This window comes from Ctenopharyngodon idella, chromosome 3 (genome assembly GCF_019924925.1).
Source record: "Ctenopharyngodon idella isolate HZGC_01 chromosome 3, HZGC01, whole genome shotgun sequence".
NCBI classification, from domain to species: domain Eukaryota; kingdom Metazoa; phylum Chordata; class Actinopteri; order Cypriniformes; family Xenocyprididae; genus Ctenopharyngodon; species Ctenopharyngodon idella.
The window spans coordinates 29771505-29793922 of record NC_067222.1 but is presented as its reverse complement, the minus strand read 5'-3'; the positions used below and the strand labels follow the sequence as shown (position 1 = coordinate 29793922).

Genomic DNA, 22418 nt, shown 5'->3' with positions numbered 1-22418 from the left:
TTAGTCAGCACTGGAAACTTTGAATCTAATTACAATATTTAGAGCAGGTTGTTTGGCTGTATTGCTTGATTTTTCAATGTATTTCCCATCTCATTCCTACCCATATAAAATGCAAAATACCAGCTGGTATTTTAGGAGTAAAACTAATTTAATTAAATAAAAAACCCCAAAGCAGTCTGGTGTGAAAATGCATCATTTTCATAAACTCATTTTTCTTTTCTTTTATTTGCGTTTGTCAAATACAGGAGGATTCATTTACAGATGAGGGACAGGTAAAGAGAGAGAGCCCGAAGCAACTGTACAGTATTTACAGAAGAGAGAAATAAGCAAACCTCCAAAATAACAATAATAATAACAATTATAATTATCATAGTAAACAACCAACAGATAAAAAAAACAAACGGTAAACACAGACATTTCGCACACTTTAAAAACTATTACATCCCTCTGCACCGTCATGTTTTCTTTGAGAAAACGAACAAATACACCTCTTTTTCCTCATTTTCTTTTAAAGAACAAACAGAAAGAACACGGTTTTTTATTTTAAATACATTTTTCTTTTGCTCTATTTTTTTTTTTACCAAAAAAAAAAGAAAAAAAGGAACTACACACTGCTTTGTCCCCGCTCTTTTGTCCACATCCTGTCCGCCTTGTCCTTCAGCTTAGGGGACAGGAGAATAGGGGGTTATGGGTGGTCCATTTCATGTACACCCTCATAAAACATAAGCATTATTATTCAAAATAATAACCGCAAACTGTCCCAGCTTTGGGAGGTAACCATGTATAAATGTCCATGTATAAATAATACAAATCATAATTGTTCATAATACATATTTATATATAAGAGTATGCATGGAACATAGCATTCAAAGCTCACCTCTGCCAAAACACTGCTGACCAGTGAGGTTTTCAACCCTGTTCCCTTTGGCACTATCTTTATTCGTCTCTGTGCAGACAACTGTCTTTACACATTCTCGCTCACTCGCTCTTTTTTTTTTTTTTTCATACCGTCTCCCTGTGGCTCCCGTCGCAGGGAGCTGACACATAATGAAAGAGAGAGGAATGAAAGCTTTACAAAAACATTTTTATGTTAAAATGCAACAGCCTAAACCGCCACTGGCTCTTACGCATTCTGCAAAGGAAAATCTCATTTTCCTGCAACCTGGAGGTGCACCGGTTTCGTTTAAGAGAGAGGAGTTTCTCCCGTCTCCAAATAGGACGCACTTGGAACGTCGAAAGCTGAATCTTAAGCCTTGTTGCTGAGCCTCAGCAGTTCAATGAAGGAATTGAACAGAGTCTCTAGCCAGCCCTGGTTGGCCATGCACTGCTGAACCACCTCCTCCTGACCTGGATCCTCCTCAGCTGCCTGTTCTATACTGTCCGTCTGAAGAGGGAGAATGAGAGAAGAGGGTTCTTACGAGCTAATACACGGACACAATGATGCATTTCTCAAATAAGCTCATATTCCTCATACCTCCTTTTTACAGTGCAGAAAGGTGTGATATTTGTAGTGATGGAGAGAGTGATAGAGACTGTATATTCGACAAGTCTCTGTCGGCAGTTTCAGGTCCTGTCAAGGAGATAGAGATGGGGTTACAAGCAAAGAAAGAGAGCTCTTGAGACTTCATGAAAGATCCATTATTACAATACAAAAAGTTTTTGGACACTTAAAGGGACAGTTCACCAATGAATTTACTTTACTTTGTTGTTCCAAACCTGTATGACTTTATTTCATATGTGCAAAACAAAAGATGATGTTTTTGTCCATAAAATGAAAGTGTTGTATTTATATCCCATTGACCTTCATTGGATGAAAACACTTAAAGCATTCTTCAAAATATCTTCTCTTGTGTTTCACAAAAGATTTAAAGGTTTGCAACGACCTTACTGTGAATACATTTTTTGAGTGAATTGTCCCTTTAAGCCACATTGACATATACATTTCTTCACAATATACAACAAAACATCAAAGCAACTGGCATCTAAAAACAAATTATGCCTCTTTTGCAATTATATTTGTGACCCTGGACCACAAAACCAGTCATAAGTTGCACGGGTATATTTGTAGCAATAGCCAACAATACATTGTTTGGGACAAAATTATTGATTTTTCTTTTAAGCCAAAAATCATTAGGATATTAAGTAAAGATCATGTTCCATGAAGATATTTTGTATATCTACTGTAAATACATCAAAAATGTATTTTTGTGAGTGGATATGCATTGCTAAGGACTTCATTTGGACAAATTTAAAGGGGATTTTCTTAATATTTTGCTTTTTTTTTGCACCCTCAGATTCCAGACTTTCAAATAGTTGTATCTCGGCCAAATATTGTCCTATCCTAACAAACCATTCATTAATGGAAAGCTTATTCATTCTTTCAGATGATGTATAAATCTCAAGTTCAAAAAAATTGACCCTTATGATTGTTTTTGTGGTCCAGGGTCACATTTAATCAAATCCCCCAGGTGATTTTAGTGGAGGTATGACTTTTATCAACCAAAAATGCAACTGAAATATAGCATGAAAATTCAATTAATCTCTTGTTAAAACATCAAACATTTGATGTCCGTTTGCTATTTATAATATAGTCAAACAAGGCTTCAAGTATATTTGATAAATTTATAAAAATATGTATATATTTTTTCTGCATTGCATCTATATATTATATCATTAGTCATTTGACCGATGCATCAATCCATATCATCAGTATCAGTACACCCCTATAATGCAACCACATTTATATATATTTTTTTAAGTAGCTGAAGTGCCTGAATACTTCTTGGGGTTGCTTACTGAACAGCTTAATTATGCAAGTATGAAAGAATCAACATGCCTGCTGCTTAGGAAGGCTCCTTTTGACTCTGTTTAGGGTTTTGCGGTTGTAACTCTCACCACCCAGGTGCACTTTAACCGCTCCAGAGTCCAGGGAGTCTGCTGTCATTTGAGGGAACATGTGCAGTGCCTCCTACATGAGACAGAACGGGAAAGGATGGGGAGTGAGAGACTGCCAGACATGTTCCTCAGAAAACACAAATCAAGGGGTCTTGAGTACTCAGAGGAATAACATTTGAGTATCACTGAAAGGCAGTGTCACCTGATGTTGGACACTCATGTTGACCCTCCTCAACAGCCTTCGTTTCTGTTCGTTGAGGATACTGTCAATCTTCCTCATGGGTGGGAGATAAAGCTCATCTAAGGACAAAAGAGATGTATATATATTTGAAATAAGTCTCTTATGCTCACCAAGGCTGCCTTATTATCAACATCGAAAACACATGTGCTACTTAATATTTTTGTGGAAACTGATACATTTTTTCAGGATTCTTTGATGGATGTAAAGACAGTTCAAAATAACAGCATGAAATAGAAATCTTTTGTAACATTATAGATTTTTTTTTTTTTACTGACACTTTAGATTACTTTTATTCAGCTAGGATGCGATAAATTAATTTTTCACAAAAATAAAATAAATAAAGCTAGTGTTTGAACTGCTGTTTTTGTATAGGCACAGGTTTAATCCATGATACAATATGTTAATTTTATCAGATATTTTTGTGCTCAGGCCTGGAAAGATGACATCAACTGCATTACCACGTAAATAAGCAATAATAAACATTTAAACACTTGTGTAATGAAACTTAAATGAACAGCCTTCATTAGTCACTGTATCTTTCCTTTTTTCTCTGCATCTTTTCCTTGTCATTATTCTTCCAGTCTCGCCTCATTGTCCTCTCTCTTAACCTCCCTTGCTTTATTAACCTCCTCTTTCATTATTTTTTTCTATCCTTCTTTCACTTAATCACCCAACCCAATCCTCCACACATGCACTTTATATTTAACCAAAGGACGTGTGCTCACCATTGGTGTCCTCCAGAGCTTGGATCATGTCAGGGTCCAGAGCAGTGCTGACCAGCATCTCTACATAACTGCGGAACATCTCTCTCATGGCCCGACTGTTTATCCCACTGCGTGTGGATACTGAGGATGGAACAGATGTGAAAAACAAGTGAAAAAAAACAAAAAACGAAGACCATCACCTGAAAGTTCTCACACACACGCACATCTGGTTTACTATCCTTGTAGGGGACCGTCAGTAAGATTTCATTTGCTTTTCAAAAAATAAATTAATATTTCTATTCAGCAAGAATGTATTCAGTTTTTTTAAAGTGACAAATAACTAGCTAATATCAGTAGAGCATGGCACTATCAATGGCAAGGTCATGGGTCAAGGAAAACAGAACAGACATAAATAAAGTGTACCCTGAATGTAATTGCTTTGGATAAAAGCAATGTAATGTATTGTTCTTTTCATCAAAGAAACCCTGAAAAAAATTATTATGGTTTCCACAAAATATTAAGTAGCACAACTGTTCAACACTGATAATATCAGCAAATCATCATATTAGAATGGTTTCTGAAGGATCATGTGACACTGAAGACTGAAGTAATGATACTGAAAATTCAGCTTTGACCTGGACTATATTTCCCATGTCATATTACTGTTTTTACTGTATTTTTAGTCAAATAAATGCAGCCTTGGTGAGCATTAGAGAACTTTTTTTTTTTTCAAAAAACATTCCAAAAAAAAAAACTTACCATCTCCAAACGTTTGACCTGTAGTGTATAATACAGTTACAGTGAAGGAATCTGCTGCTATAGCTTTGCATAGTTCTGCAAAACCACACAAACGGACACACACAGTAAATTGCACACTCATAACAAACCCATACACACCTTCATCCTCACTGGGCGGGTCAGGCGAAGAGTCTGAATCAGAGGAAGAAGGCATTTCTTTAAGCCACTTCTTCCTCTTTTTAGGTGGAGGTTCTGCCTTCACTTTCACAGGCCTGTTCCTTGTCCTGTCAACCCTCTTCTCTGCAACCCTCTTCTCCTCTTTGACCCTCCCGCGTTCCACAACTGCTGTTCTCCTCTCCAGCTTCTCTTGAGTTTGTCGCTCTTGGAGCTTCTTTTCCTTTTCTCTCTCTTTCTCCCTCTCCTTCTCTTGTTTTTCCCTTTCCTTCTCTTTTTCTCTTTGTCTCTCCCTTTCCTTCTCTCTCTCCTTCTCCTTTTGTTTTTCCTTTTCCCTTTCTCTCTCTTGTTTTTCCATTTCCTTCTCTCTTTCCCTTTCTTTTTGTCTCTCTTTTTCTCTTTCTTTTTGTTTCTCCCTCTCTTTTTGCTTTTCAAGTTCTCTCTCCCTCTCCTTCTCTTTTTCTCTCCTAGATTTCTCGATCTGCTCCCTCTCTCGTTCTCGCTCCCTTTCCTTTTCTCGTTCTCTCTCCTTCTCTTTTTCTCTTTGCTCTCGTTGCTTTTTTTCCCGTTGCCTCTCTCTCTCTTTTTCTCTATCCTCTCGTTCCATGCGAGGTGGAGTCAGGCTATGTACAGGTTGCGGCTTAGGGAGAGACTGGCGCCTGGTGGGAAGAAGAGACATTCATCTTAGTAATGTTATAATGATAATATACTGACTAAATTGACAATTCACCTGAAATGAAAATTCTGTTATTTACTCGCGCTCATGTCATTTCAAACCTGTATACTGTTTTTTATGTGAAATAAAAAAAAAATTCTTCCCATAAAATGAAAAAGTGAAGAATATCTCTCAAGCTTCAAGCTTATCATGCAGCTTGGATGTCAATTTCATTAGTTCTTTCGTGTCTCATGATCAAATGTCATAAAATCTGTGCCACAGTCACCATATTTGACCTGTGAGCTGCGGCAGTGAGAAGATTATCAATGAATATTTAAATTTTGCTGGTTTAGCACACAAACCTAAAGCATTACTTCAGATGACTTGGAATATGGTGCATGAGTCAGGTGAACTACATGTATGTTGCTTTTTAAAAAAAAAAAAATTTACATGGCACCACTGTAAACTGTTATCAAATGAAAATGTGAAGATTCTTTAAAAAAAAAAACATTCAGGTTTTGAACGCCATGAAGGTGAGTAAATCATGACAACTCTTTAAATGACAGTAACTACTGTATTTACTGATATATATAACAGGACCAAAATAGCTTCAGAAGGTCATTTAGGGTGAAATTACCTCAGTGTGAGACTGGGCCGATGCCAGGGTTTCCGCGAGCACACTCGGACATAATCCTTTTTATTCACATTCTCCAAGAATTTGACATATAAGCGCTGATAACGCATCTTTGCATCTCCAAAGTAGCCCAAATACTGTCAAAGAGTAACAGAGGAGTTTACGGTGGTGGTGTAGTATTACATTTTCATGCAAGCCATCAAATGCATGCTATTAATGCTTATCAAATACAAAAAGACACTCACATTACTGGTAGCACAAAACTGTCGCTGTCCATCTTTGATTTCAGGAGCAAACTTCTGAAGCAGAGCTTTTTGGACCCTCCAGATTGGAGGAGGCTCTCGTCCAGTCTGCAGCGCTAGCTGAGAAAACCCAAGAGAATTGAGAATCTAATTAAGCATTAAAGTCAGCATGAAATGAAAATTTACCCTATCTATTTGTTATAGATCTTATCGTGAACGATTCATCCATGCATACATTTAATTTTTTCCATATTTTTGATGTCATAATGTTTAATCAAAGTTACATAACTGGACCTTTTAGTCAAACGATACTAGACTTCTCCAATCATTTAGTCCGCTTAAACCCCGTCCCTCAACATTCTTCCTGCAAACTCGCATTCATTTTTGAGGGCAATGCCCACATCTCGAATTCCAATCAACAAATGATGATCAGTTTCATTTGGATGTATGTCAAACTATGGAAGAAAAGATCTGCCGCTACTTCAGATTTATCGCAACTTTAAATATTAAAGGGATAGTCCACCCAAAAAACTTCTGTTATCGTTTACTTACCCTCATGTTGTTCCGAACCTGTATGGCTTTCTTTCTTCTGTGAGTAAATGATGACAGAATTTTTTATTTTTGGTTGGACTATCCCTTTACGCATCTAAATATTAATTCTACACACAGAATACTTCTAAAATAAAAAGCAGGGGATTTTTACCTTAAGAGTACCAATATCTTCAGTGCGCACTACAAATTCATCCCTCTCTCTGAAGATCCCCTCCCCCCCACTCTCGCTGTCATCATCCTCACTCTCTCCCGCGATGGCCGCGTTGGATTGTTTCTTAGCTAGGTGCAGTGAAGTGATCTGAGGCGTTGGGGCATCTTCGGGGGTGGGGGGCGAGGCCGGGGAGGGCTGGGGCAGTTCTTCGGGAGGAGGTGGGGAGGGGGATGGTGGGGGTGTAGCGGATGGGGGCAGCGTAGGCGGAGGTGGAGAGGGAGAGGGGAGAGCAGGTGGAGAAGGGCTGGGAGGGAGGGAATTGTGCAGTGGTGGCTGTTGCTGTTGCTGCTGCTGCTGTAGATTCTCCTCCTCTTCTTGAGATGGAAGAGGGGAGGGGAGGGATAGAGGAGGCGGTGGCAGAGGGGATGGGGAGGAGGAGGTTGGGGGAGAAGGAGAAAGGGACGGAGGAGAAGGGGGTGCAGGAGGAGGCTCAGACGGAGATCCTAAAACAATGGAAGAATTAATATTTCATTGATTTTAATATTTGAATGTAGGTATGTTAATATACTCACCATCAACCAGCATTTCATTCTCAGGCTCTTCTTCCTCTTCCTGCTTGCTTTCCTCTGTCCTTATCTGATCTACTTCCTCTTTCTCAATTCCGTCTTCTTCCAACTCCTCTCTTTCCTCCTCACATTCAGTCTGTCTGTCTTCCTTCTGCTGTATTTCTTCATGCATCTCCTGCAGAGGTTCTTCCTGTTCATCATCCTCTCCTAGAACATGTACATCCTCCTGTGGGTTGGGCTGTGAGTGTGAATCCAGTTCCTGTGATGCGTGTATCTCCGTCTCAGGTTCACGTGAGTGTATGTGCGGGACAGATTCAGATTGTGGGGGTGGCGGGGGTGTGTTAAGGGATACTGTCTGTGGAGTGGGCGGCGATGGTGTAGGAGGAGGTGGAACGGCAGCAAGGCTGTGGGGCGTATCATAGAGGGCAGAAATGGCTGATGAGATGCTCTTCTGCAAGTCCTGGTTCTTACTAACAGAGTCTTCCTCATCAGAGGAGAATGACGGTAGAGTTTCCAGATTCCTCTTGAGCTCCTCGTCAAGTCTTTTACAGGGGGATGGACAGTTACTGAGACCCAGGCTTCCATCACCCTCATTCTCTCCAAAGGGCGGAGGTGGAGGAGGAGGTGGTTGTGGGGATAATGGGCGAATACCTCCCTTTACTGAAGATGAATCAGTGGAAGTGCACCCGTCCACAGGGAGGGGCCCAGGTGGATCTTCAGTGCCTGGCTGCTTCTTCCCCGTTTTCAAGAAATCCAGAAAGGAAGTTATGAAACCAGACTTCAGCTCTGAAGATTTCTCCTCCGTCTGAGAGCAAGAGATGCAGAGAAATTAAAGGGGTAGATGGCAAAATGTAAAAAATAAGAGACAAATGGCATGGAAATGTAGCAGAAGGCAAAAATACAAAAAAGGGGCAAGAAAAATATATATACAACCAGAAAAAATCGTACATATAAATAGTAATAAAACATACTTTTTTGATTTACATCTTTACTTTATAAAATCAGTGTAGTCCCACTCTCTTACATTAGGTCTAGAGGGAGGTAAAACACCTTACTGAACAGCAGGGTGGTTGATGATGAAGAGGAATCTGGAGACCCTACCGTCATATGAATCAGTAACCTTAGCAACAGCCACCCTAGCAACAGCGCTTTCCTTTTCTTTTATTGCATTTTTTAAGAACTCGGTCATCAGAGTGGCCTGCCAATCATCTTAGTTTATGTACTCTGCTCCCTCTAGTGGCAAAGTGAATACACTGAGAACAATGCTTCCTCGGTAAAATAAATGAGGTTAAAGAAATCCAAACAAATTTTATGTATAATTTAGTAATGTGTCATTTGGTAAAATTATGAGTGATTTGCTGTCTTCTGTCAGAATTACACCTTAAAAATTGGATAAAGAATAAAAATTAATGAAATTCTTACTGAGCCAGAGAGCTTCTGCATGGTGGCCCAGGCCTCTGGGGTCATTTGGTCATCCATGTCTCCCTCCCATGACATCTGCAGATAAATAAAACATAAACGTATATACAGATGTGAAGAAAATTCACATAACACTCTAGACTGGCCTTTCTTCCCTGAGGCTACCTGTTACTGAGTCAACAGAGGATATTTCATAAGTACAATTTAAACACATGGAGAAGGAAATCATTTAATAAAGCCTGTAAAATGTTGGCGAATTATTGAATTATCATGTTATAATATTACAGCAGGTGTTTACTCATTTAAGACAAAACAAAAACTATGAATTTGACCTATATAGTTCCTGATCATCTCATCATAGACGAGCTTGTTCACAATGACTATAAATATGCTTGATAAATCATTTACAAGTCCTCTAAAATGTTTTAAACTAAAATGTGTTAACTAAACCGAACAAATTTAGCAAACCATTTTTCTTTGGTAAAATTAATCTATCACAGCTGCCAACACTCTGGCCTGGCAGGTCTTCCACAAAATATTTGACCTCTTCCAAATGCACCTCCTCCACTAAACTTTGCTCTAAATCTGTAGATCATTTGAGTACATCAAAAAAAAAAAATGAACTAGTACATGGTTTGTCATGTTTTTGGTCACAAAGACACCAAATGTATGTAAAACAGACATTTCTAAAGATTATGAAATTATTCAGTTATTGCAATAATTCACTAAACTGCAAAACCACACAATTGCCATTTGCTCTACATTTCACATTGAACATCTGGAGTTATTTAAACATTTTCTGTTAAATTTCAACATTCGTTAAACATTTTTGCAAGCTGAGACTCACCTCCTGGGGTTTCTGCTTCATCTTTTCCTGACCACAGTTCATATCATTTCTGTTCATGTCAATTCTGTTTAGGTCCACACTGGTGGTGGGCCCTGGACTCAAACCAAGAGATGGTGCAGATCCTACCGAACCATCAGACAAAACTGGATCTGTACTAGACAGGGAGTCTGTCCTCAGAAGGGAATCAGATGAGGGCATGGAAGGAATAGGGAGCTTAATCTGGGAAGAAAAAATTAAGTTATATTTTTACATAAAAGCTATTTCTTGAATCAATACATACTTTATGTTTGTGGGAATGATGGATTGATGAAACTGTAACCAATGTAATTTATATCTTATTGGTGGAAATTGGTGGAAACCTTAACTTACTTTGATTGGTTTGATAGGTTCTTGGTATTGTTGCTGAGGCTGATGCTGTGCAAGTTGTTGATGTTGCTGTTGATGATGAAGCTGTTGTACATGTAGGTGCTGCTGTTGGTGCATATGTTGTGGTTGGTGCTGCTGCTGTTGTTGCTGTAAATGGTGGTGCATGTGCTGTTGTAACTGTGGTTGATGATGGAGGTGAGGTGGTTGTTGATGGTAGTTCTGCCCCTTGTTCATGTCTCTGTGCATTTCTAACATTTGATCATCTTTCCTTCCACGCCCTCTTCCTCGACCACGGCCCCTTCTAGTCTCTCCACCAGGTCCCATCATGTTCCTGCAATATGGAGGCTCAGGAAGAGGCCGAATACGTGGCCTACCCCTGGGTCTTGGTGGACCCTCACGTTTAGGTTTGGTGGGTTTCCTCCCCCTTTTCTTTGGAGTATCATGTGGGAGCAGCTGTGGAGGAGGTCCAAGGGATGGGTATCCTGAAGGGTGACAGAAATCTAAATCACCCATCAAAGGGCTTAAACTGCCAACTCCTGAACCACTTCCAGACTTTCTACAACTAGAAACAAGATCAGGAAGCAAATCCGGGAGACGTCTGCTGTTTAAGCGGATGTCGGCTGGAACGTCTGCTTTATCCTCATCATCCTCAAACTCATATTCTTGGGCATAGTTCTTCTTTGCCTGTGATTGCGCATTAGGGTCTTTCCTCTGTTTAAGGAGGTGAAATGAGCTTGTTTTCAAAAGTTTTTTAGGTCTAGAGGAGCAAAAGATTGGTGAGGTGAGTCCCCCTGTGCCAGGACCACTACCTACACCAGCAGAGCCCATCATTTTGTTTCCAGTTCCGTCCACATGTCCCGTGCTACCCATCCCAAGGCCCGGGCCCTGAGACTGAATTAAGCCCAGTTGTTCTGTGTTTACAGTGGATGGGAGTTCATGGGATTTCAAGGGGTCCAGATCTAAGTGCATAGTACCATTGCCAGATTCAGACAAACTGTGACAATACTGCCCATAACCCTGATCACCATGGTGACCCATCATGTCATATGCACCTCCTCCACCACCTGTAGTTTTAACTGTATCCATTCCATCTTGTACTGTTCCATGTGCCTCTGGCACACCATCTTGACCTCCTTGTCCTGCACTTCCACCTCCCCCAGCACAACTTGCCTTGTAGTCCTCAGAACAGAACATATCCTCCATCCCTGGAAAAAAGGATCGATCCTCATCTTGGAGAAGAGAATCTGGGAAACAAATAGATGTCAGTGGCACAAACCGTTGTTGCTGCTCTTGGCTCTGACCCTGGTTCTGAGCCGTTTTCCCCACAGGACTGCCAGTGTCATACTGATGCTCTTTTAGCTGATCTAGCTGTGGTTGTGAGAGCTGTGGCTCTTGTTCCCTGGGCTGGGATTGGGGCTGTGGAGGTCCAGAAGTTGGCTGCATGTGGTGAGGGTGCTGGTGAGGGTGTTGATGGTGAGAGTGTGTCTGTGGCTGATGGTGGGCATGAGGGGGTGGATGGTGTGAGGCCATATGGTGCAAATGAGAGGGGGTTGACATGCTCAAATCAGGCTCAGACAAGAAATCATGAAGCTCTGATGATGATTGTTGAGGGTGGTGGGACTGATGGTGTGAGGACATCCTATGTTGTTGCTGTTGTCTATGATGATCAGTGGTGCTCCCATCTCCTGCACCAACTCTATCAGAGGGCCCTGTCCCTTCTCGACTATTTGTCCTGGAGAGAGATCTCTCTAGCATGTCTAATGGTGAAACAGAATTCTGACTTGACTGGCTTTGGTTTCGCTGAGTCTCACGGCCATAGTGTACCTCCATAGTTTGGGACTGGAGCTGGAGTTGAAGCTGAGAAGCCTGTGGCTGAGTGTCTACTCCTCCAGAGCCACCAGTACCTAATCCCCCAGTTGGTCCAATCATGGCTTGCTGACTCATTGGGTGTTGTTGTTGCTGTGAAGGAGCCTGTTGGTTGTCCATCTTGCTTCGAGTGGTATGCGAAAGGACAGATTGCAGAAGGTGAGCCTGGGTGTTTTGATGAGAAGGGTCGGGTGGAGAATCCATTAGTCCAAGGGAGGACTGGGTCTGTCGTTGCTGCAAGTCTGGAGTCTTTCGAAGATAGGATAATTCTGAAGGATCCTGAGCTTTTTTAAGATCCATATGTGAGTGGGACATTGAATGGGGATGAGAGTGCTGCGAATGCTGAGGGTGTTGTGAGTGTGATGGGTGCGGAGGGTGATGTTGATGTGTTTGATGAGTGTAAGGGTCTCCTCTGCCATAGTGGACCACTGAACCAAGGGAGTCATGTTGACCATGGGAATGAGTGTGTGACAAAGAGTCAACTGCACCTCGACCTCCATTTGCACCAGCTACAGAAAGCACTCTATCAGTCTTAGTCTGTTGCTGCTTTTTCAGCGACATCTCCAACTGGTTCTCTAAACCTGTGCCTGGACCACAAGAGCCAGCAGCAACTGAAGCCACATTGTTTGTCGTATTATTGGTCCGAATGACACTCTGTAGATGGTAACGTTCTTCAGATGCCTTGTTCAGTTCATAAGTGGAGAGAGACTTTCCTCCATCTCTACTCTGGGAAATGGTCTGGGGCTGTGGTTGTTGGGAGGCTACTTGCTGAGCTTGTTGAGAATGATGCTGGGAGGGATTGGGTGCTGGACTCTGTGAGTGCAGTAAGTGCTGAATCAAAAAGTCATCCTCATCTTCTTCGTCTTCCTCTTGAGATCTTTCTACCCCAAGCATATCAGAATCAGACTTAGATTTTGGTGGTGTTGCGTGATAAGACTGTGTTTGCTGGGGTGGCACCCTTGTGTCTGAGTATCCTTGTGGAGAAGCCAGGAATGCTGGGGAGAGAACTGAAGATAGGTACTTGTTGCCCCCATTTCCTCCAGGTGATTGTGCAGGTCGAGTTGGGGCAGGGGAGTGCAGACCTGGGCGTACTATTCCAGAATTACTTGAGGGTGAAGGGCTGGAATCTGGGAGGTGGTATGATCCTGCACCACTTGCTACACTAGTACTACCACCCCCTGAACCACCCCCCACACTTCCTGAACTACCTGCTCCTGATCCAGTGGTACTGCTTGTTGTACCAGTACCACCTCCAGACACCATTAGGGCAGGAGAATGTCCTGTACCACCATAGCCCAGTGAAGGACTTCCTGCCCCTCCGAGAGATGGTGGCAAAGAACCATATCCTGAATCAGAGCCATAGACCACCTCAGCTGAAAATGAACGCCCAGTTGCTCCTAGACTTCCATAAGCTTTTCCTGACCCCCCAAGGCTTGAACCAAGATCCTGGGCCTGCGGAGAACTGAATCCCCCATATGGCTGGGGCAAGTGAGAGGGGGGTGGCTGGCTTGGTGAATATGACTGTTGTTGTGGTGGGGTTTGTCCAGGAAGGCCAGCAGTTGGTTTGACAGGAGCAACAGGAGAGCCATACGTGGACAGGCAAGGTTTGGGTGGCTGCTGCTGTGTTGCAGAGGATGACACTGTGGGAGGTGGAGGTGGTGGGGGTTGCGGTGCTGACTGAGGTGGTGGTTGCTGCCTTGAGGGTGCAGCGGGGGTGCTGGATGAGACATTAGGATTAGAAGCAGAGGAGGAAGAAGAGGAGGTGGAAGAAGCGGAAGGAGGAGTGTGAGGGGTTCGAGATGAGGAAGAGCCAGAGGAAGAGTAGCCACTACTTGAGCTAGAACTCTTTCCCGTTTTCCCAATACCACCACCCGAGCCAGCTGAGGAGGAGACTGAGGAGGAGGTGTAAGGGGGCTGGATGATAGGACGGTAAACTTGCTCTGATCGGGGAGAGGGTTTGGGGTCAGATGATGGACTCTGCTCACCCAGTGGACTACAGTTTATGGAGGAGCCATGCCGATGATGGGGTATCTGCTGGTATCCTGTAGCACCACAACTAAGATAGTGATGTAGGGGATGAGGTGTGGAAGAGGAAAGTTGAGACTGTCCAGGAGAAGGTCTCTGGTAGTGCTTAATTACACTGTCTTGCCTGGGGATGGCTCTTTCTTGGGACTGTGGCGGTTGAGGAGGTGCAGAAGAAAATACAGAGGAATTGTAGAGCTGAGAGGACTGATCCTGCAGCTGTGAGGACAGCAGGTTAAACTGAGGTGGTAAGTGGCGTGTTGAAGAGGATGCAGGTGCTTGTGGTGGAGGAGCACTAGTGGGCTCTTGTGAACCTCTATATGAAGCAGTCCCACTCTGTGAAGACAGAAGACGGTCAAAGCCAAGACTTGACTGAGAGGGAGTTTTAATGTGCAGCAAAGGATCATGGGGTGACAGGAGACCGTTGGAAGTAGGACTGAAGGTAGGTGTGTCCTGCAGAGATAATGATGGGGTAACTCCAGGGAAGGAACGCCCTGAGAAGGATGCAGGGTGCTGATATGCCGACAGAGCAGAGGAGGAGGGAAATGAGCCAGAGCCAGGTAGTGCACCAGAAATGAATAGCTCTGCAGGGGCTGGAGTATGCATTGCTACAGCAACAGAGAGGGAAAGCAAAGGAAAAAGAAAAGAAAATGATTCAGCAGTTAATAAGAGGATTCTCTATCTTTATTTAATCATATATTTCTGTGTTGACAATTAGATAATTCTATATTCAATATATCACAGTACTAACCAGTTTGCCAGGAGGGGGTGCGAAATTGAGAGAGAAGGGTAGAGGCAGAAGGGGGTGGCTGAGCACCTCGGGACTCCAAAGCAGAGATCAAGTTCATAACTGAAGCATCTGGTCCTGAGGGACTGGCATGATGTAGCCCAGTGTCAAACAAGCCCGAGAGCCCTGCAAAAGATAATTATCAAGACAAAGTCTAACACCTGGTCAGAGGATGTCTTTTTTTCTACACATCTCAATATCAAGGAAAAGAATGAACTAGAGTACTGTGCAGAGGTCATTATGGTTTTAAATCAAAGCAATTTTTGAGAAAATATGTTTTTATTAGGTGTCCTCATTGTACTCAAACAAGCTGGATCGAACTACACAAGTTTTCCAGTAATTAACTTCACAATTTCCTAGACCTTACCTAAGCTCCTTCCTGCACCCCATGCCCCGCCCTGTCCAGAAGTTCCTGGATGATGATTTGTTGCATATCCTTGTAGGGGGTGGGGTGTGGCATAAGGTTGACGGTGGAGGAGTTCCGAGTCTGGATGGGAGGATCTGGAGCTCCCATAAACCAAACTGAATAACAGAGGATTCAAAAAGAGGTAATTGACAGAGGGAATGGTACTGATAACAGAGCAATTGTTTGCATACATTTTTATGCATTATATGACATTTGTCTGACACAACATTCTCTTCCTTTATTTGTCCAGGGCATAATATATACACAAAAAAGTAAATATTTATACTGTAAATAAAATTTTATAGTGCTTGAACATTTCTATATTTTCCCCCCAAAAAATAATTTAGAATTTTAAATTGAACATTGTAACACTCATATGGTCTAATTATTGAATAAAGCAATCAAATTGAATAGAATTAACTTAAGAAAAAAAATAAAAGGTAATTTCTATGGTAAAATTATACAAACATTCATATTCATAATTTTGCATAACAATAAAGTATTATTTTACTATTAATTTTGCAATAACTCTATATTATTAATCATACACATGTTCAGTCTCTCCATTATTAAACAGATATAATAAAGATAAAGATGCAGAGAAAACATGGAAGTACATGGATTTTTTTTTTTTTTGCAAATGTCATTTATTTGGTTAAAAAACAAAAAACATTCTTCATTTAATACATTATAAAATAAAGGGTTTAATTATTAAACTGTACTAAACTTTATCTAATTAAATAATCACTAATTATTTAATTCTCTAATTAGCCAAATTAATGTACAATCTATCAATGATGTTGCTTTTTTTTTCTTTGCTGCATTCTTTTTCTAACTTGATCAAACATCAACCACTCATGTTTTCTTCATTTAAATGTGATTTTGGAGAACTAACCAAACAATAATTTACTGTATTGTATCAAAAATCTGCTGTGGGGACAGATTTTACTGTTCTCCCTCTCTTCAGGCAGTGAATAAGTCTGTTGGTCTCTAGACTCATACTAAATCTCCGTATAGAGTATCAGTTGACCCAGCTTGGCATTATCCCTTTCACACTATAGCCACACACAAAGATTAGCGCTTTAATCAGCCTACTCACTTCCATATCCTCCTTTCCCTAAAAGCTTTCAGGATCTGATTTTGCCAAACTATCTACAACAATGATCACACCATATAAAACATTAGTTTTATCAACATTGTTTACTCTACAAATTAGGCAAATATGCTGACTCATCAATATGCCTTGTATGCCAAAGTCTTGAAATACAAAACAAAATCAGATTCATTTTCTAAATCATTTTTTGTACCTTGTCTCACATTTACCACTGCTATGCTTCACGATGTGCAGCTCAGAATTCTGATTGGCCACTCTGCCTGTTGCCAGCCAATCAACTGTCTTTTGCAGTCTTTGCAGACTGTCTCTGTTGTTCTCTTTCATAGAGAGTGGCCAGTTCAGTTGACAATGGCGGTTAGGATGTTGCTGAGGTAAGACACAGAGCGCTCATTGATAAAAGCTCTCCACTGACTGAATTGCCTTGGTAACCCCCTCCCCTCCATCCTCAACAGGCTCTTAGTGTGAGTACAGCTCAGTTAGTCTAGATCCCTCTCACTTTGAGACCAGAGTGGGAAGCCACAGACACCACATACTGAGTGAGCGCGTGGTGAGGGGGTGGGTGTCATTCAACAGAAGCGGTGGAGTGGACCAGAAAATCTATTTTAAATCCTATTAAAGAAAGACCTTATTCAAATCTTCTAGTGTACCATTCAAGAATTACCTAAATAAATCTGTACAATCTATATGCACAGTCTCTCATTAAATACTTCACAATTCAGTCCAGATAGGATGCAAGAATAGATTTATATCGTCATTCTCCATTAAATAGACTCCTGGGCTCAATATAGTCACTGCAATACATGCGTCTCCCAAAAGACCTTAATAAATGTGACAAAGACAACTGATGTCCATCCTGAGGGGGTTCCATCTGGGAGCATGTCCATCTCTTTTAAAAACACCCTCATCTTAGAAGGCACAAGACTTGTGTAATTAACTGGATAAAAGCTCTAATGAACTGGGTTAAACATTTAAATGTATGAGTAAGAGCACATGTCCTTGCTGCCAAATGCTTCAGTGATTGCACCTCTGGCATAATACATAATATACAGTGCTGTGACAAAAGTGACTTTTGTGGATTCTTTTCAGGTTATGCAGAACAAGGCAAGCATTGTAGATAAGCTGAGTCACTGTTTAAAAAAAAGTCAAAGTACCATGCTAAAGTGACACGTACCAGCAAAAAGAACTTTGTTAGAAATACATTCAAGTTATGAACTGGATATGAACAATCTTTATTTAAAAAAAACACAAACATATGATGAGCCCTGACAGGCAGATGTTTCTCCTGCAACTGAATGCCTTATCTTAAATATTAATGCATCATAGCATCAGTACTCTCTCTTCAAATGTGAGCATCCATGTACATTAAAAAAATATTATGTGCAACCAAATGAAGCAGTTTCACTTGTAGGTAATGCGACCAAGAATTAGAAAATAATTGGCTCTTAATCCCAAAGAGGCAGCTCAGAGACGATCAGGGAACAGATGATGAACTTCAGAAGAATTAGGTAAATTGAAGCACAACTTAGTGTACCTATTTTGCTTTTTGAATTAAATACTTTTATTACAAATTACATAATCAGCATTACAATTAGTGAGAAGTTAAAAGAACATGCAGAATTTCTTATTTGCTTTGTCATATTTTATTTATAATGGTGACTTTAAACCATTTTTATTTTTCTATGGAATATTGCCAGGTTTAATATAAATTATTTATCCTATTATTATTATTATTATTATTAATTCATGTGTCCTCATAATCTTTCATCTAAAACATGAACTTCCCCTCGCAACAACATCTTTTTTGATGACATGTACACCGGCGTGAGGGCTGGGCAATAATTCCTACCTCCAGCAACCAGTCACCCACAATACAAAAATCCAATCAATTATTGATGGACAAAACAAAGTCCCGCCCAACACATATATATCACAACAGGGAAAAAAGCCAGTTTCGGTTTCATGTCGACTTTAATGACAACAGGATTGAGCAAAAGTTTGTGCAAAACCTGATGATCCATGATACAGGAAATATTTATACCGTTCCCACAGCCAATGTCACAAATTTGCTTTTTAATTAGTGACCTCGAAAAAGTGACAAATCATACATTTTCTTTGTTTTAACATTATGATATTTAGTGATATAAAAATGTTATTTGTATACACTTGGACCACACTACAAATACTCTAGATACAATAATTTCATCCTCTCAATCTCTCCTCTCTCACTTTTTTTCATCACGCTGGCTTACACCTTCAGTCAATCAATTCATCCTGTTAAACCTCTCACCTCCTGCTACTGCGCCTGTTCTTGAGCTGATTAAGCATATTTGACAATGGAGGGAAAAAGAATAACAGGGAAAGAGGAAACATCAAAAATAAATACATAATGGAAGGAACAAGAGAAAAAAACAAAAGGAAGGGTTAAATTAGAAAGCTTGATTGAATCCACTGTACAAGACTGCTCCTAATTACATACGCACTAATTCAACACAGTCCCCCCAACAGGTGCAAAATGTTTGCAGCCTGATGGGGAACTCAGTCATGGCCATTAATCTCCATTAGGCCCATGCAGAGGTGTGTGGTGGATGTACACAGCCCAAAAGAGGACAGAGGGCCTGGTGAACCTTGCCATCATGGAGTAGTATGCCTTTGTTTGCTTCATAACCAAGATGCAATGTGCAAAAGTCCCATCAGGCAACAGTGCTAGAATTTTATCGGTTTATTCTCATTTAATATTAACACACGCAACAACATTTCTTATTACAATAATCAATATTTCCAAATGTGGTGTCCTACACAGACCCCAGTGTCATTTTGTTTCATTTTATGCTAATTTAACACTTCTTGGTGTTTCATCATTGCATAATGGCTATGCTTCCAATGACCTAAAGCGGCGTTCTTACTATCTAATATTCATTCAAAAGCAGAAGTAATTTTTGGAAAACTAGAAGAGAGAATATTGGGTGGAAAGCATTTCATTTCATTTCATTTTATCCAGCAGATGCTTTCAGCCTCTGCTGCAGCAGCACTACTGAGGCTTGTCCATCATCATAAGCCTGAACTCATTAAGATTTTGGATTCCATCAATCTGCCTATGAGTCTACAGAGATGCTCTTGAGTCTGAAACACAATATTAAAGAATACAACATAAAATAGAGAAATTCCATTTCAGAACTGCAAGGACTAAGAGTCAGCCGGGGATACTGGGATGCAGTCTGGGGGATGCTACTGTTACAAAAACTCAAACCACAACACGGCATGTGTGATCTTAGTCTGAATGGAATTCCTCATACATACACATACAAGGGGTTTCGGTACATCTCGGGATGATTGCCCATAAGAATAGCCCTATTGTTGCCCTGTCATGTAAGAAAAAGGACCCACTCCGAATGTTACACAATGTACAAATGATGAGACTTCCTGACACATTATGACATAAACAACAAAAAGTCATCAGAATTTGATTGCATCTGTATAAATTAAAAAAAAAAAAAAAATGAAATACAACCTACAATGATGAATGTTTATATAGTCTTTAAAGCCAGCACAGATTCTACTGAATCACAGAATACACCAAGATTATCATAAATAATTCAAATTTCTTAATATTTCACTTGGCGTGCCCATATAACAAAGTATGCCTTAGGTGTGCACCCAAGTGTAGGACTGACTCCATACACGCATCGCGAGACAGTAACGCCACCAAGAATGATTGCATGCGCGCTCTGTAAGCTGCTAAGATTGATTTGGTTGTCACGGCGACTGATAACGTACGTAGCCGGGCGCCTTTGAACTGTAAGTAGGCCGCGAAAATAGTGGCTGAACGTAACTAAAACAGCGAGAGCACGACACTGTAATAGTCCCGACAATATCATTAGTATTTTAATATTATAATACAGCACTTCCTAAAAAGTGTCAACCCTTATGAGCAAGCCTATTTTTACTGCAGAGATTTAATAGCTAGTCAAAATGTAAAACTATACCTTGTCAGGTAATTTTATTCAACAGTTTCCTCCAGTCCGCTTTGCTATGGATATTTAAATACATATATATCTCATACATTAAGTTTAAGTCACACATTCTGTTTGTAAAACCTTTATAGCTGCAAATACGTTTGCAGTGCGTCTTACGTTTATGTTTACAGTGTGCACGTCTCGGTCGGTCACGCTGTAATTTCTCTGAGGAACACTACACAATTTTGGTACGTTGCCAAGTGACTACTAAAACGACAGTATCCTCAACAACAGAGATGGTATTTTTCCGTTAGATAATAACGATAGTAAACAGGCTATGCAAAGTTTGTTTAATATATATATATATATATTATGCAATCTCGGAAAGTAGTAAACAAATGAGTTAGTAGCCGTGGTTGTTCATAGAGCGTTTAATATAGATACAGTCAGTGTTGTGACATGTGTATCTGAATAATACGTTAACTGTAAGGAACTTTGAGTAATTTAATGTTCAGTTAAATCTTTATCCGTTTTTTTTTAACCTGTTAAACAAAATATATTTTACGCGAATATACCCCTCTTAATTTTACAGACAAATACGCTAGCTACAGAGATACGCTGCATACAGTAGCTAGCAACCATTTCATCCCCAAATATATGTGATTGCTTGTAATTGGTCGCCTCCAAAATAACGCTGTCAACGTGCATATTGTGCCACGCATTACTCACTACGCTGAATTAGCGTGTATCTCGGTACGGCATGCAATGTCCGGTTTGGTGCGCCTCCAAGGCAGAAGGCTTGATTTTTCATTTTTGATAATACGCTAGCAAGCTAGCTAGCAACATCATCCCATCCCCCCTCTTTTCGCCCCTCTCCCCCTTTTCTGTCTCAGTCTACCTTCCGTATCACGCATTAACTCTCAATCGCATTCCTTGCATTTTCAAGACACCCCCTCCTCCCTCAGAAATGACAATACTGATGGCTGTACGTGGACCCAGCGACAATATAATGCATGTAAGTGAATGAACACAGCACTGGGAGCGAGAGTGGGAACATGCATTGCGTCCGTCCGTCGGCGTGGGCATTGTTACAGCCAGCTAAGCATATTTATGCATCCAGTGCATGGAAGTGTACTTGCACGGGCGCCTTACCTTGCCTTCGCCGATCTCTCGTAACTCCATCCCGTTCCAGCGCCCAGATCACCGAATCCTGTGCCAGGATAATTTCTATCCATTAAAGAAGAGACAAGGGATGAAGATGGAGAGATAGACAGGGGGAAGGGGAGGGAGGTATTTCCTAAATTCTAACACACTATCTCTCCCCGTGTCCTTTCCTCTGCGCTCAATGTCTGTTTATCTCTCCTGTTTCACAAGCAAGTCCTCAAGAATAGGACCAGCACAGAGGGGGAGAGGAATGGAGGGAGGAGAAGGAGGAGGGGGAGATGGAGGATACAGAGGGGAGGCGGGGAGGGGGGTGAAGTATTACACCAACCACCGCCACCACAAAAAATCCGGTTTCTTCCTCCCCTCCCCTCTTTTGCCCTCTTATATATCTCGATGCCTATTGTCCTTCGTAGCAGAAACAGAAACGCGGCTGATGCTCTGCATGTCGAATTCTGATGCCATTGCTCGTTACACCCACGAGACATGCGACACGTGCTGATTGTACCCTGTTTCCTCTTAGTTGTACGTGTACTGCATTGCCACAAAAGGTGAGATACTAGGTCTCTATAAATAGTAGTCTACCGAGAGCGTGTTTTTATTCAGCTGTTGCGCCCCAAATATTTACATCATGGATAAATACACGGGATGGAGCTCAAACAAAGTGGCTTGTTGTGACTAGGTTCATTTAAATCCGCAAAATGTCTAAGAAATATACGAGGGGCTAGTGCAGTGCTTTCAAACCTCACATAAAAGCTACAGTTGTCCGGTATTAAAATCGCTATTTTCAGGTATTTAGGCAAGAAGACGCCATTTTCAAGAGTGAACTAACCATCTCGCGCGCGCACACACATAAACATATCCCCCCACCCGACTCGCTTGTCACACTCACACATACGCAGTCTGTCTGGAAGTCTCGTGCGTA

The 22418-nt window shown here is 41.1% G+C and overlaps 1 protein-coding gene across 1 annotated transcript; it reads right to left on the bottom strand.

The window, feature by feature from the left end:
• Positions 1–206: 206 nt before the first annotated feature.
• prr12b (proline rich 12b) lies at positions 207–21799 on the bottom strand. The gene is made up of 16 exons (XM_051885479.1): positions 21485–21799; positions 15227–15381; positions 14824–14985; positions 10188–14680; positions 9819–10037; positions 8975–9049; positions 7559–8357; positions 6987–7489; positions 6287–6403; positions 6045–6178; positions 4738–5411; positions 3862–3981; positions 3098–3195; positions 2837–2968; positions 1475–1570; positions 207–1384 (listed from the first exon to the last, which is right to left on the bottom strand). Exons 1-16 carry the CDS (start codon positions 21565–21567, stop codon positions 1247–1249), a joined length of 7998 nt encoding a protein of 2665 aa, XP_051741439.1. The 5' UTR covers positions 21568–21799; the 3' UTR covers positions 207–1246.
• Between the last annotated feature and the right edge of the window lie 619 nt (positions 21800–22418).